General features: G+C 59.8%; 3 protein-coding genes across 5 annotated transcripts; 2 read left to right on the top strand and 1 right to left on the bottom strand.

Moving 5' to 3' along the window:
* Window positions 1-108: 108 nt before the first annotated feature.
* Window positions 109-2,415, top strand: ARL16 (ADP ribosylation factor like GTPase 16). Of its 2 annotated transcripts, none has more exons than XM_027626261.1 (5): window positions 109-198; window positions 371-429; window positions 919-1,032; window positions 1,560-1,675; window positions 1,829-2,415. In XM_027626261.1, exons 1-5 carry the CDS (start codon window positions 138-140, stop codon window positions 1,998-2,000), a joined length of 522 nt encoding a protein of 173 aa, XP_027482062.1. In that variant the 5' UTR covers window positions 109-137; the 3' UTR covers window positions 2,001-2,415. The 2 variants fall into 2 exon arrangements, with proteins under 2 accessions (XP_027482062.1, XP_027482061.1); XM_027626260.2 differs by having other exon boundaries at window positions 371-555.
* Window positions 2,416-4,073: 1,658 nt separating this feature from the next.
* Window positions 4,074-9,538, bottom strand: CCDC137 (coiled-coil domain containing 137). Of its 2 annotated transcripts, XM_027568446.2 has the most exons (6): window positions 9,357-9,535; window positions 8,914-9,047; window positions 7,220-7,442; window positions 5,767-5,849; window positions 5,595-5,674; window positions 5,066-5,427 (listed from the first exon to the last, which is right to left on the bottom strand). In XM_027568446.2, the coding sequence occupies exons 1-6, from the start codon at window positions 9,485-9,487 to the stop codon at window positions 5,209-5,211; spliced, it is 870 nt and encodes a 289-aa protein (XP_027424247.2). In that variant the 5' UTR covers window positions 9,488-9,535; the 3' UTR covers window positions 5,066-5,208. The 2 variants fall into 2 exon arrangements, with proteins under 2 accessions (XP_027424246.1, XP_027424247.2); XM_027568445.2 differs by lacking the exon at window positions 5,595-5,674 and having other exon boundaries at window positions 4,074-5,427; window positions 9,357-9,538.
* A 161-nt stretch (window positions 9,539-9,699) lies between these two features.
* OXLD1 (oxidoreductase like domain containing 1) lies at window positions 9,700-11,238 on the top strand. The gene is made up of 2 exons (XM_027626396.1): window positions 9,700-9,827; window positions 10,666-11,238. The coding sequence occupies exons 1-2, from the start codon at window positions 9,768-9,770 to the stop codon at window positions 11,083-11,085; spliced, it is 480 nt and encodes a 159-aa protein (XP_027482197.1). The 5' UTR covers window positions 9,700-9,767; the 3' UTR covers window positions 11,086-11,238.
* The last annotated feature ends 14 nt before the right edge of the window (window positions 11,239-11,252 follow it).

The raw sequence follows: 11,252 nt of genomic DNA, 5'->3' as shown, positions 1-11,252 counted from the left end.
GGCTGCAGGCTGCACATTTTGAGGCGGTGAGCGCCGAGAACCAATGAACAGCTCGGACGTGACCCTGTCCAATGAGAGCGGGGTGGAGGGCGGGACTTGCGCCGAGCTACGGGTGCCGGGTGGAGTCGGGAGCCGTGATGTGTCTCCTGCTGGGGGCCTCGGGCGTCGGGAAGACGCTGTTGGTGAAAAGATTGCTGAATATCCTTCCGCGCCGGGCGGGGGGGCAGGGGACCGGTGCGGGCGTCGGGATGCTCCCGGGGGAGCGGGGATGGGGTCCCGGGGGCGGGGTGCTGGGTGTGCCGGGCGTGCCGGGCGGGTCTGGCCGCCGCCCGCGTTCTCTGCCCGCCTCGCGATCCTTGACTGCCCGCACAGCTGAGCTCTGGGGATGGGAAGGGCGATCTGGGCGATCCTCCCCCGACGCGGCCCACGGTAGGCCGCCCCTCTCCCGCAGGTTTAGCAGAAGCGGGTACCTTTTACGGTTTGCAAAGCGCTTTGGGTTGTTTTAAGTGGAAGCTGGAGTCCGGCGGGTCCGTGTGTGAATGCAACCCTCGGGAGGTGAGCGGGGTGTCACGGGAAGGAGCCTGCCTCCTGGGACAGAGCTGCGGTGGACGTGGGTGCATGACAGGGGCCCCGAGCCGCCCGCCCCTCACGCTCTTCACCCTGCTTTCTCTGGTCGCCCCAGAGGCGAATCCCACTGATGGGTGTTGGAGCTGCGGCCATAGCCAGCTCTGAGGGTTAGGGTGTGGACCTTTGGAAGCCACCTTAGCCTTCTTTGCTTAGGGTTGTGCTTTAGGGTCTAAGCCCTTGAGAACGGGCGTATTGGGGTTTAGATCGGTGTAAAGGACGGTGCACGTTCCTCTCCAGGAGCTCCCAGTGGGGAAGAGCTTGTGTCCTTAATGCGTCCTGGTTTTTTCACAGGTGGGCACTGACCTTACTGACATCGTGGTCCCAAGAAAGATTACCATCCGGGAGCTGGGGGGGTGCATGGGCCCCATCTGGCCCAGCTACTATGGAAATTGCCGTTCTCTCCTGGTAGGTCATGGTCCCATGAACTTGTTTAGGGGTCGTGTAGTGCTGGACCTCCCTCCGTACAGGCTGGAGTTTGGGTTCCTGGGCTAGTCAGCGACTTCCTTTTGAGAATCCAGCTTGATCCCTAGTGCTCCTGTTCCAGAGCTGACGTGAAAGCTCATGCGGGGCTCCCGACAGAAGTATTTCTTCTGTGCCAGTAATGTGCTTGCTCTCTGAGATGTTCTCACGCGTGGGTTCTTACGCTTGACTTCTCCGTACCTTGTCCCATCCTAGCAAGGCCTGTGCCCCAAGGCCCAGGACCCTTCCTGGGAGCACGGATGGCCATGCCAGCAGAGACCCGTGTGGGTGGAAACAAGTGACAGCAGGTCACTCTCGTGCAGCTCATTTCCCTTTACTTCTGCTGACCCCAAAGTCCTTTGTTTCAAAGTCACTGTGCTGTTCTGAGCCAGGTCATGATATCCAAGGAAGGGGGTCTGGGAAGGACTGTCTCCCTCACAGGTGGCACCGGTCTGCATTTTCTTCTTCCCTAGTTCATGATGGATGCGGCTAACCCCACTCAGCTGTCTGCTTCCTGCGTGCAACTCCTGGGTCTCCTTTCTGCGGAAGGACTAGCAGAAGCGTCGGTCTTGATACTCTTTAATAAAATGTACGGGTTTGTCATCCTGGAGGAGTGTGGGGGTGCCCCCCCCACGAGGAGCTCCCTGGAGTGTAGCCGGGAGGGTGGTTCATGGGGGGGGTCCAGTGGGGGTTGGGATGGCTTGTGGTAGCCCACCTTGACAGGGCGCTTCTTCCACCGTAGTGATGTGCCCTGTTACATGACCGTGGAGGAGATGAAGTCCTTGATCAGACTCCCAGACATCATTGCCTGTGCCAAGCAGAGCATCAGCACAGTGGCAGTCAGCGCTCACAAGGGCACCGGCCTGGCGGAGGTGCTGCACTGGCTCCAGGACACCCAGGGGACTGACAGCTGACAGCTGACCTGCGGGAGGAGACCGTGACGGGCCGGCTCTGTGGAGGGGCCAGAGAGCCGCCCTCTTGGCCTGCAGAGATCTGTTCTCATCAGGGACAGGATGACCCAGCACAAGCCTAGGGGATGGGCTCCTGGCCTGAGTTGCCGTGACGGGTAAACTGAGGAACCCCGGTTACAGAAACTCCTGCCAGCTGGCCTCTGAATGAAAAGATCATCCCCAGGGCTGGGAGAAGACGACAGGCTTGCAGGGTGGCTGGGCGACCTGCTCCCATCCCGGGATGTATGTCCTTCCCACAGGTGTTTGGACTGCACAGCCCCACAGACTCGGTCTCTCTGTAGAGTTTCTGACAGGCTGACGATGTGACCCCCACTGTATGAGGCCGTTGTCATGGAAAGAACTGAGCCTGGAGTCAGAACGAGAACGGTGTTTTCATTAGTTCGTCTGCTTAGTGCACATTCATCGCCGAGGAGGGCATAGGGGTCCCGCAGGTAGGCGAGAGTGGGGGCGGCTCTGATAGAGTGCAGGAGGTCCTGACAAGCTCACCCTGATTTCAGCTGAGGGGGCTTGCGGGAGGACGGTGTATTCGTGTCCTAGGGCCTCCATAACAAATTGCCACTTGGCTTAAAACAACCCAAACTTACGCTCAAAGTTCTGGAGGTCAAAAAACTGATAGAAAGTTGTCAGCAGGGTTGGTTCCTCCTGGAGGCTCCGAGGGAGGATGCATTCCTTGCTTCTTTTCTGGCTTCTAGTGGCTGCTGATACTTCTCGATGTAACTTGGCTTGTGACTCAGAACTAAACCTGTCTCTGTCTTCATGTGGCTTTCTCTCCTTATCGGGACACCTGTCACTGGATTCAGGGCCCACCCTAAATCCAGGATGATCTTGAGATCCCTAATTACATCTGCAAAGACCCTTTTTGGAAAAACGGGCATGCTTGCATGTTCCCAGGGTACAGGGAGAGGTCTGTGTGGGGCTACTGTTCAGCTTGCTGCAGTCGGTTAAGAAGCCCTGTACACCCGGGTGTGGTTGTGTTTTCTGCAAGCGGCTTTCTCCATCTCAGCTGGCAGTTGAGGCTAGTTAGGCTGTGAAGGAACGCCAGACATCTGTGCTCTCCCGGCGTGTAGCGCGGCGGCCTGGCCTCAGCCGCGGGGTTTCCAGTTGGCCCCATTGTTGCCGGGGGCGGGGGGGGGGGGTGTTCACGTGGGGGTTGTAAATGATGCCTCAGCAAAGCTCTCGCACAGTCTGCAGGGCCACGGGGGCTCCAGCCCACCCCCCGACCCTGTGGATGCGCTCCTCTGTGGGAGGGTCGCGCAGCCACAGATGCGAGCGGCCTCCACCCCAGGGGTGCAGTTGTGGATCTCACACAACTTGGCACCCCGCGTGACGGCTGCCCTCCGCCCCCCGCTTTAGAAAACGTCAACACAGTGCGCACTCAGCAGACAGGCACCTGGCTCCGTCTCTGGGGGTGGCCCCCAGCGCGGGGCTCCTCTCAGATTTGGGCCTGGTGACATCTCATGGTTAAGGCAGCCTGAGCCGGGTTGGTGAGCTTTCGGGACACTCTGACAGGCCCGAGGTGATTTCATCCTCCATGTGAACTATGAACCTGGTTTTGAAAGGCAAACCCTCCAGCCACAGTGCATTTCCACCTTCCTGCTTTCGTGCCACGCTTGGCCATGGGTCCGGGAGCATGGGTTTTTCTCAGGGACTGCGTTCACCCCGGTCTTGCCGTCCTGCCCACATCCTGGAATCCTACTGCGGGAAGGGTGCCAACCACCGAAGGAGCGGCCATGCTGCCCACCCCACTGGCACCTGTGATCTGCCACCACAGTGGCAGCCAGCGTCCCGAGCACCTATGTGGGGCACAGGGCCCCTACCTCACACAAACACCCCTGAGACGCTAGCCCTGGTTACAAACACAGTTTCAACTCAATTTTTTTTCTACTTTTTTTTTTTTTTAAGATTTTATTTATTTGAGAGAGAATGAGAGAGCACATGAGAGGGGGCAGGGTCAGAGGGAGAAGCAGACTCCCTGCTGAGCAGGGAGCCCAATGTGGGACTCAATCCCAGGACTTGAGGATCATGACCTGAGCCGAAGGCAGTCGCTCAACCAACTGAGCCACCCAGGCGCCCTCAAGTTTTTAATTTGGAAAAAAACAAACACAAAACATTGTAAAGGATGCAAACAGGGAAAGACAAAAAAGGATCCCACAGAAGCACGCTACCCCACACTTTCTGTAGGGCCACCATGGCCAAGGCTGAGACATGGCAGTTCCTGAGCTGTCCGAGCCCAAGGAAGGAGCCGAGTGCTGTCCTCACAAGGATATGAGCAGTACGATGCTCCCCTTCGTGTTCCATTGCCGAGAACCCTACAGTCTCAGCACCCCGCGCCCCGCGCCCCACAGCTAATCACACTGGTAACATCTGGGTGCTCCCTCCTTTGGCTCTGGTGGGAGATTCAAAGCTTGCCAGGCCCTGCTGTTGGCAGGAATTCCCCACATAACCCTTTCAGCCTCGGGAAGGTCCCGGGCCAGGGTTCTGTCCTTGCCCTCAAGCTGCTTCAGACCTGCTCTTCTTTCCCCAAACACTCGAGAACACAAACCTCTCAAACCCACTGGGTGTGGGTGGTGTCCTGTCTCCATATCCCAGTGAAAGCCTGGGTGGGCTGCACCTGCCTCTGCAGGGACAAGGTGCCAGAAGCAGGTCCTGGTGGCCTAGACCCTGACCCCTGCCCCCCTCACCCCTGCTCCGGCCCACTGCCCGGCCTGTGCTTCCAGCCGAGCTGCGCTGTTGAACCATGCGGAGCTTCAGTTACAGATTCAGCTGACCCAGTCTGCACTGTCTCCAGCAGACTGGCGTCGAAGCACAGGATTATGGGATCATCCTCCCTAAAGCGGCCCTGGCTTATCTGAGCCTGGACCTGTGTAATCAGAACAAAGCTGCGACGAATGATGCTAGGTGTGCCTGACTGGCTGTGTCCCAAACAGGTGCTGGCCATTCTGGGCACTTGGGACAGATCATGCCCTGTGAGGAACAGCCCAGTAGATGGTCACTCACAGAAAAGCCATCTTAGGGAGAAAAAACGAGAGAGCAAAGGCCCAGAGCCTCTTTTGCACTGGAGAGCGAGTACGTGGGGGGCCTGGGGGCCCCAGCATGTTCCAGGCCATCCACGTCCTCCCCAAACCCAGGTGTGGAGGCCCTGGTCTTGCCGTCACAGACGCGTCTCTGCCTTCTTCCTGGAAGCCAGGTGGGGAGAGCAGGGCGGCTGCGGTGATCGAGCCCCCTGCCGCTTCTTTAGTGCCCTGTAGGCCTGCACGGCCCGCTCTCTCTCCTCCCCAATAATCCGCTGTCGGGCCAGTGACGTGGTCAGAGGCTGGGACGTGCCACCAGGGCTCAAAAGCATCCTCAGCATCAGCGATTTCTTCCCAGGCTAAAGAACAGAGACGGAAGGTTGAGGCACAGTTCGGGGAAGAGGGGAGATAAGAAAGGGCCCGTGTTGGTCCACCAGCTGTAGGCCCAGTGAGAACGTGGCATCCTGCGTGTAGGCCCCGGACCACACGGCCCTGGGGGACAGCTGGGGCAGCTGCCCCTGCTTACCTGGCTCCAACTTCTGCTCGTCCTGGGGTGGGCGGTCAGCTCTGGGGGCTGCAGGGCAACCTCGCCGAACTGCACCGTGTCTGGAGGGGCAGAGGAACACAACCCATGCCTCTGGCCACGTGGCCACCCACCCGCTGCCCCAGGCCCACGCGATCGCTTCAGGAGGACCTACCTCGGAGGAGCTCCTGCTCCAGCCTTTCTGCGGCCTTCTCCTCCCTCCGCCGCCGGACTCTATCCAGCCGCCGTTTCTGGAAGCTGGGGAAGAAAGCACAGTGCCGTTCAGATTCCCCAAGTCTCATCTCACGGGACTCAGAAAGCGGAGGTCACCCATGCCCAGGAGGATGCCCCACAGCAGAGCCCAGCGAGCTGCTGCCAAGTCCCCACTCCGGTGACCGCCTGCCCCCCACAGCCGGGTGCTCAGAAGAGCAGGCCGCCGGGGTTCCAAGGCTGCATTCTTGGGGGGCGCAACTGTGCCCCCAGAGCACCTCTGATGGCATCTGGAGACGTTCTGGGTTGTCCCAATGGGGGGGGCGCTCCTGGCACCTCATGGAGAGGCCCAGCTGTCGCTCCACACCCTGAGCGGCCCCCACCCCAGACAATCTCTGGCCCCACGCATCGCCTGGGCTGCTGCATCTGAAGGGTCTCCCCAAACCCAGGTGTGGAGGCCCTGGTCTCGCCATCACAGACGTGCAGCGCTGTGTTTGGGGGGTGGCTGTGGCCCCAGACGGTGTGTGGTTCAGGTTTTCTGTGACGTACTTTTCGTCACTTGGCCTGACCATGAGCATAAAAGCGCTCAGATGCGGACAGCGCCACGGGACTGCAGAGCATCTCCAACTCCCACAGCTGTGACAGAAACTCCCGATGAAAGCTTGGGTCCGCCCATCTCAAAGGCTGCAGTTGTGGCAGAAACATCTCAAACAGCCCTTGTTTGTCAAAACCACCTCCCCGCCCATGTCCACAGGCCCAGGGAGGTGGCACAGGGCTTCCTTCCCAGACTTCTCCAGGGCTGGGGGGCAGGGGAGCTAGAGCAGGCAGTGGGCCCCCTCCTGGTGCCAGAAGCTGCCCTCAGGAGCCCTGCAAGGACCTCATCTGAGCCCCCGCTGGGGATGCCAGTATCCCTGCTTTACAGATGAGGCACTGGAGCTGAAAGGGGTCGCAGGACTTGTGTGGACGGCACAGCTGAAGGCCCTCAAACTTCTTTTACGGAAAGGACCCCAGTCCAGGTCCTCGAGGAGGCGGTGTCAGCCAGTCAGAAGCAGGGGAACCCCAGAGCTGTGTGGGATCCCCCAGTGGCCAGCAAGCCTTCCTGAGGGACCACCAGCCTCATCTTTTCCCCTCTCCCTATTGCAACTGGCCAGGGTGGACAAAAGGCCCTTGACCTCATCTGGCTCTTGGGCCCCCTTGATGCTTTTCCAGAGAAAGGCAAAGACAAATCTGGGCCTTCAGAGTTCCGTGGGCTCGGAGACTCCCTGAACCCCCAGGGTTGAAAAGCTCTGATGTACAGAAAAACAGGTTTTCACTTCTCTCTGTGCTCCCCCTGAATTGGGGTGGGGTGGGGCTCCCCCAGGAAGAAAACACTATCGATGCAGAGAATGGTCAGGGGACCCCGACCCCACCCCACTCACGCTTTCTTCTGCTCTGACTTCTCCTTTTTGGGAGCTTCCTGCACCTCGGGCTGCCGGGCCACCTGGTTCTTGCTGAGGAAGAGCACGTGCTGGGCCTCTTCCTCCATTCGCTGGATGTAGGCCCCGTCAGACTCCCACTTCCTCTGCTGGAACTTGGGGACAGCGATGTCTGGCTCGGCTCCTTTTGCTTCCTTCTCCAGTGTCTTTCTGAAGGCTGCCTGGGCTGAGACCAAAGAGAGAGGTCAGGTGGTGTGGTGCCAGGCTGGCCAGGGCCACAGGGAAGGAAGACCAGACTCAAGCGGGGGCAGCTCGGACACCCATGGGGATGGGAGCCCCACAGCCCACTGCTGCAAGTCACAGATGTCCAGCACAGCTTAGTTGAGAAAGAAAACAGGAAAGAACCTGAATGTTATTTCATCATCAACGGGGGACTGGATGAATAACTACCCTATCTTCATGTGAAGACGTCACTGCACAAACCCAGAACATTACGCAATGCACAGAATGAACATGTAAGTTTCCTATCCTAAGTATGTGAAAATGTGCAGGATACTTCTCTTGGGCAGGCACAGCAGAAGATGAACAGAGGTTTCTTCAGGGCAAAAGAGCAGGACTCAGAGACAGGGAGGGAGGCTGTGCCATACATCATACCTTCCACCCGTCTGCTTTACCACGTACGAGTTTATGTCTTAAATCACCAAAAACAAGAGCCAGCTCCGTAAAGCACAGTTCAAACTGTGCCTTCTTCTGCTGGGGCCGGTGTGCATCCTCTACTTCTCACCTTTCCTGCCTCTTTCTGTCACTGTCTCTTTGATGCTCATATAACCCCCAACGAAAAGCATGAGGTTTACAAAGAAATTATAAAACAGGGCGCCTGGGTGGCTCAGATGGTGAAGCGTCTGCCTTCGGCTCAGGTCGTGATCCCAGGGTCCTGAGATCGAGCCCTGCATCGGGCTCCCTGCTCCTTGGGAGCCTGCTTCTCCCTCTGCCTCTCTCTCTCTCTTTCGTTAATAAATAAATAAAATCTTAAAAAAAAAAAGAAATTATAAAACAGCATTGATGTAAAAACAATCTCATATTTGAGAAAACAAATGTAAACACACAGAACGCCAACATGCTGGACTCCATTCCTCAAAATGCCCCGAGTGTTATCTCTAGCAGAGGCTGACAGGTGGCTATCCAACCTGGCCCTGGGTGAGGGGTTGGAAAGGTAAGTGTTCCAGGGGGGCTCTCATCAACTCCCTCCTTAACCTCCAGAAAACATCCACTCTTTCCCCCTATCGTTTCTGCACTCCCGTCCAAGAAACAGCCGTTTCTCACTTGCAAGAGCTTCCCTGGCCTGCCCTGTCCGCTCCCTCAATTGTTACACAGGGATCTTTTCCCAAAGTCACTCTGAACCCACCATCACTTCTGATGGATGTCCACTAGTTTGGGAGGGGAACCAAAAATCCTAACAGGAGGCCCCAAGGGCTCCTTCTGGAGCCTCATCCGAAACCACACTGCCACCTGCTGCCAGCCACCTCTGTGGCCCTGGTGACACCAGCCTTCGGTCAGTGCTCCACAAGCCCCTGCACCGTCAGACCACTGGGTGTCTGTGGATCTCTGCTGCCCGAAGCACGATTAAACGTTTAGGCAATTAAGTGGACTGGGGCACACAAAGCTGTATGGCCACCCAGCATGAGCCTGCACGTTACCTTGTTTCTTCCTCTTTTTGTTACTGATGGGATTTTTCATCTCCTGGCGGCTCCTCATAATCTCTCGGAGCCGGAAGGGGATTTCCTGCTCATCCTGGTTCTTAGGCTTGCAATTCACTTTCTTTTTTTCTTTGCTGGGAGCGAGAACAGGAGAGTGAGACGCGTCCTAAGTTCAGCATAAGCAGAATCAGAGACACTGAAGCTGAGCCTGGAAAGCGAACCTGGCTGCCGGGGGCGCCGGGCGAGGACGCATCCTCACCGGAGACTGCCCCTGACCTGGGTTCTCGCAGGTCGCTGGGGTGAGGGGTTCTCCCGGAGCCCCAGGAGGGCAGGGACCGACCCTGGAAGTGGCTCCTGCCACTCCGGAGACCCTCACGCCTCCGCTCACCCGGCCGATCCTCCCGCGCACCCTCGGGTAGGGACTGCGCGGCGCCGAGACCCACCTGCGCGGTCCGGGCCATGGCGCTGAGTGCTGCTTCCCCCGCAGCTGCTGCTGCCGCCCCTGCGGCCGCCCCGGCCCCCCAGGCCCCGCCGGCCCCACGGGCAGAGCACCTCGGGGCCAGGGGCCAGCCATCCGCGCGCCGGGCGCTCCCAGGCTAAACCACTTCCGCCTTCCCGCACAGTCCCGCCCCGCGACCCCGCCATTTCCGCTTCCTGCGCTTAGGTCTGCGCCCATTGGGGGCGGTGCCGCTCCTGGCGGACCCGGAGTGGCCAGAGCGCCTACCGCTCACGCCGCCTCGGGCGGGGCCCGGGGCTGCGGCGCGCGTGCGCGGCGGGGCCCGGGGGGGCTGCGGCGCGCGTGCGCGGCGGGGCCCGGGGCGCTGCGGCGCGCGTGCGCGGCCGGGCCGCGGGTGATGCTGCTCCGGAGCTTGGTTGGGGGAGGCCGCACGGTGGCCGCCGCTGCCTGCGGTCCGGCAAGTATCAGCGGGACCGGAGCCGGGGCGGGGGCCGGGGCGCGGCGCGTTCGGGAGGCGGGGGCCCGGCAGGGACCGGAGACGCCCGGCCGCGCCGCCTGCTGTCGTTCCTGCCTTGGCCGCGGCTCCGCGGGAGGGGCAGCCCTGCGCTGGGCCGGCCGGTTCGGCAGTATCCCTTGCATAGCCCCTTCATCGCTGTCTTCCTCCCAGGTCATCCCGCAAAGGTCCCGAGGGCAGCCCCCCCCCCCCCCCCCCGCCACCAGGCACAGCGGGCAGCCTTCCCTCCCTTCTGCGGCGCCGGCCCCGGGGTCCTGTGTCCTGCTCCAGGGTCTCCGGGGCCTTCCACACTGACTGCCACCGCCCTGACCTTACTTACTCATTCTGCTAACTCCTGCGAGGAGCACGAGCTCGTTGTTCACTGCGGCTTCCCCAGGGGGTTGCACACAGCCGGCGCGCAGGGGATACTGCCGAGGGGGTATCAGCATAGTCAGAGGGGCGCTCGGCTGCACTGGTTGGAGCGGGAGAAGCAGCTGTGTGGCCCCAGCCCGCAAGCTTCCACCCCGCACCCATTCCTGCCCGAGGAGGTGGGGTTCCAGAGTACACCCCACCCCACCATCTGCTGGAGTGTGCACCCAGTGCCTGTCCCTGAACCCATTTCTCCAGCCCTTACGTCCACTTTACAGAGGGGAAACCGAGTGTACAGATGGAGTAACTTGTCTAAGGTCTCCTGGGAGATGAGGAAGCGGAGAAGCACCTGGAGCCCCCTGCCAGGGACAGGAGGCTGAAATTTCCCTGGAGCTGGGGGCTGGCAAGGCCTTACCAGCATCTGTCTTCTTAGGGGCCACGTGGACCCTCCAGCTGGGACAGGTGCCAAAGGCTTCCTGGAGGCGGCAGCGTTCTTTACAGGCCGCATGCCTGGGTCCAAGTCCGTGAAGGCCACAGAGATTTTGGGAAGGACCATGTAGAGGAGGGCTCTCAATCAGGTGCAGATGGCACAGGGCAGCCCAAGTCGTCCTTGCCTGGCAGGGGCCCCCCAGAAGCCCTGTATCCCCCGCCGCCTGAGCTCCAGCCCCCCACAAACTGCTGCATGAGTGGCTGTCCCAACTGTGTGTGGGTGGAGTATGCAGATGCACTGCTGCGGCATTACCGAGACGGTGGTCAGAGGGCCCTGGCTGCCCTCGAGGAGCACGTGGCTGACGAGAACCTCAAGGCCTTCCTCAAGATGGAGATCCAGCTCCGAGTGAGGAGTGGAGGCTGAGCCGACTTGCCCAACACCCACACCAGCTCCAGCCTGACAGCTCCTTCTCAGGAAGCAGCACGGAGCTTTACCCGTGGCCCTTCGTGAGGCCGGAGTCAGGAATAGAAGGAATTATTTAATGACTTTATCTGAGAATAAATAAGTCTCTATGGTGATTAGACAGAGGC

This window comes from Zalophus californianus, chromosome 16, assembly GCF_009762305.2.
Source record: "Zalophus californianus isolate mZalCal1 chromosome 16, mZalCal1.pri.v2, whole genome shotgun sequence".
Lineage (NCBI taxonomy): Eukaryota > Metazoa > Chordata > Mammalia > Carnivora > Otariidae > Zalophus > Zalophus californianus.
Note: the sequence above shows the minus strand (reverse complement) of the source record. Positions and strands in the feature narration are given on the sequence as shown.

Excerpts from the sequence above, each read along its gene's own strand:
- ARL16 (XM_027626260.2), top strand. The coding sequence starts at position 138 with ATGTGTCTCCTGCTGGGGGCCTCGGGCGTCGGGAAGACGCTGTTGGTG. Across the intron at positions 199-370 it reads GTTGGTGAAAAGATTGCTGA|AGCTGAGCTCTGGGGATGGG; the intron begins ATATCCTTCCGC and ends GACTGCCCGCAC. Across the intron at positions 1,676-1,828 it reads TTGATACTCTTTAATAAAAT|TGATGTGCCCTGTTACATGA; the intron begins GTACGGGTTTGT and ends CTTCCACCGTAG.
- CCDC137 (XM_027568445.2), bottom strand. The coding sequence starts at position 9,487 with ATGGCTGGCCCCTGGCCCCGAGGTGCTCTGCCCGTGGGGCCGGCGGGG. Across the intron at positions 5,850-7,219 it reads AAGTCAGAGCAGAAGAAAGC|CTTCCAGAAACGGCGGCTGG; the intron begins GTGAGTGGGGTG and ends TTTCTTCCCCAG. Across the intron at positions 5,428-5,766 it reads GGAGCAGGAGCTCCTCCGAG|CCTGGGAAGAAATCGCTGAT; the intron begins GTAGGTCCTCCT and ends TCTGTTCTTTAG.
- OXLD1 (XM_027626396.1), top strand. The coding sequence starts at position 9,768 with ATGCTGCTCCGGAGCTTGGTTGGGGGAGGCCGCACGGTGGCCGCCGCT. Across the intron at positions 9,828-10,665 it reads CCGCCGCTGCCTGCGGTCCG|GGGCCACGTGGACCCTCCAG; the intron begins GCAAGTATCAGC and ends CTGTCTTCTTAG.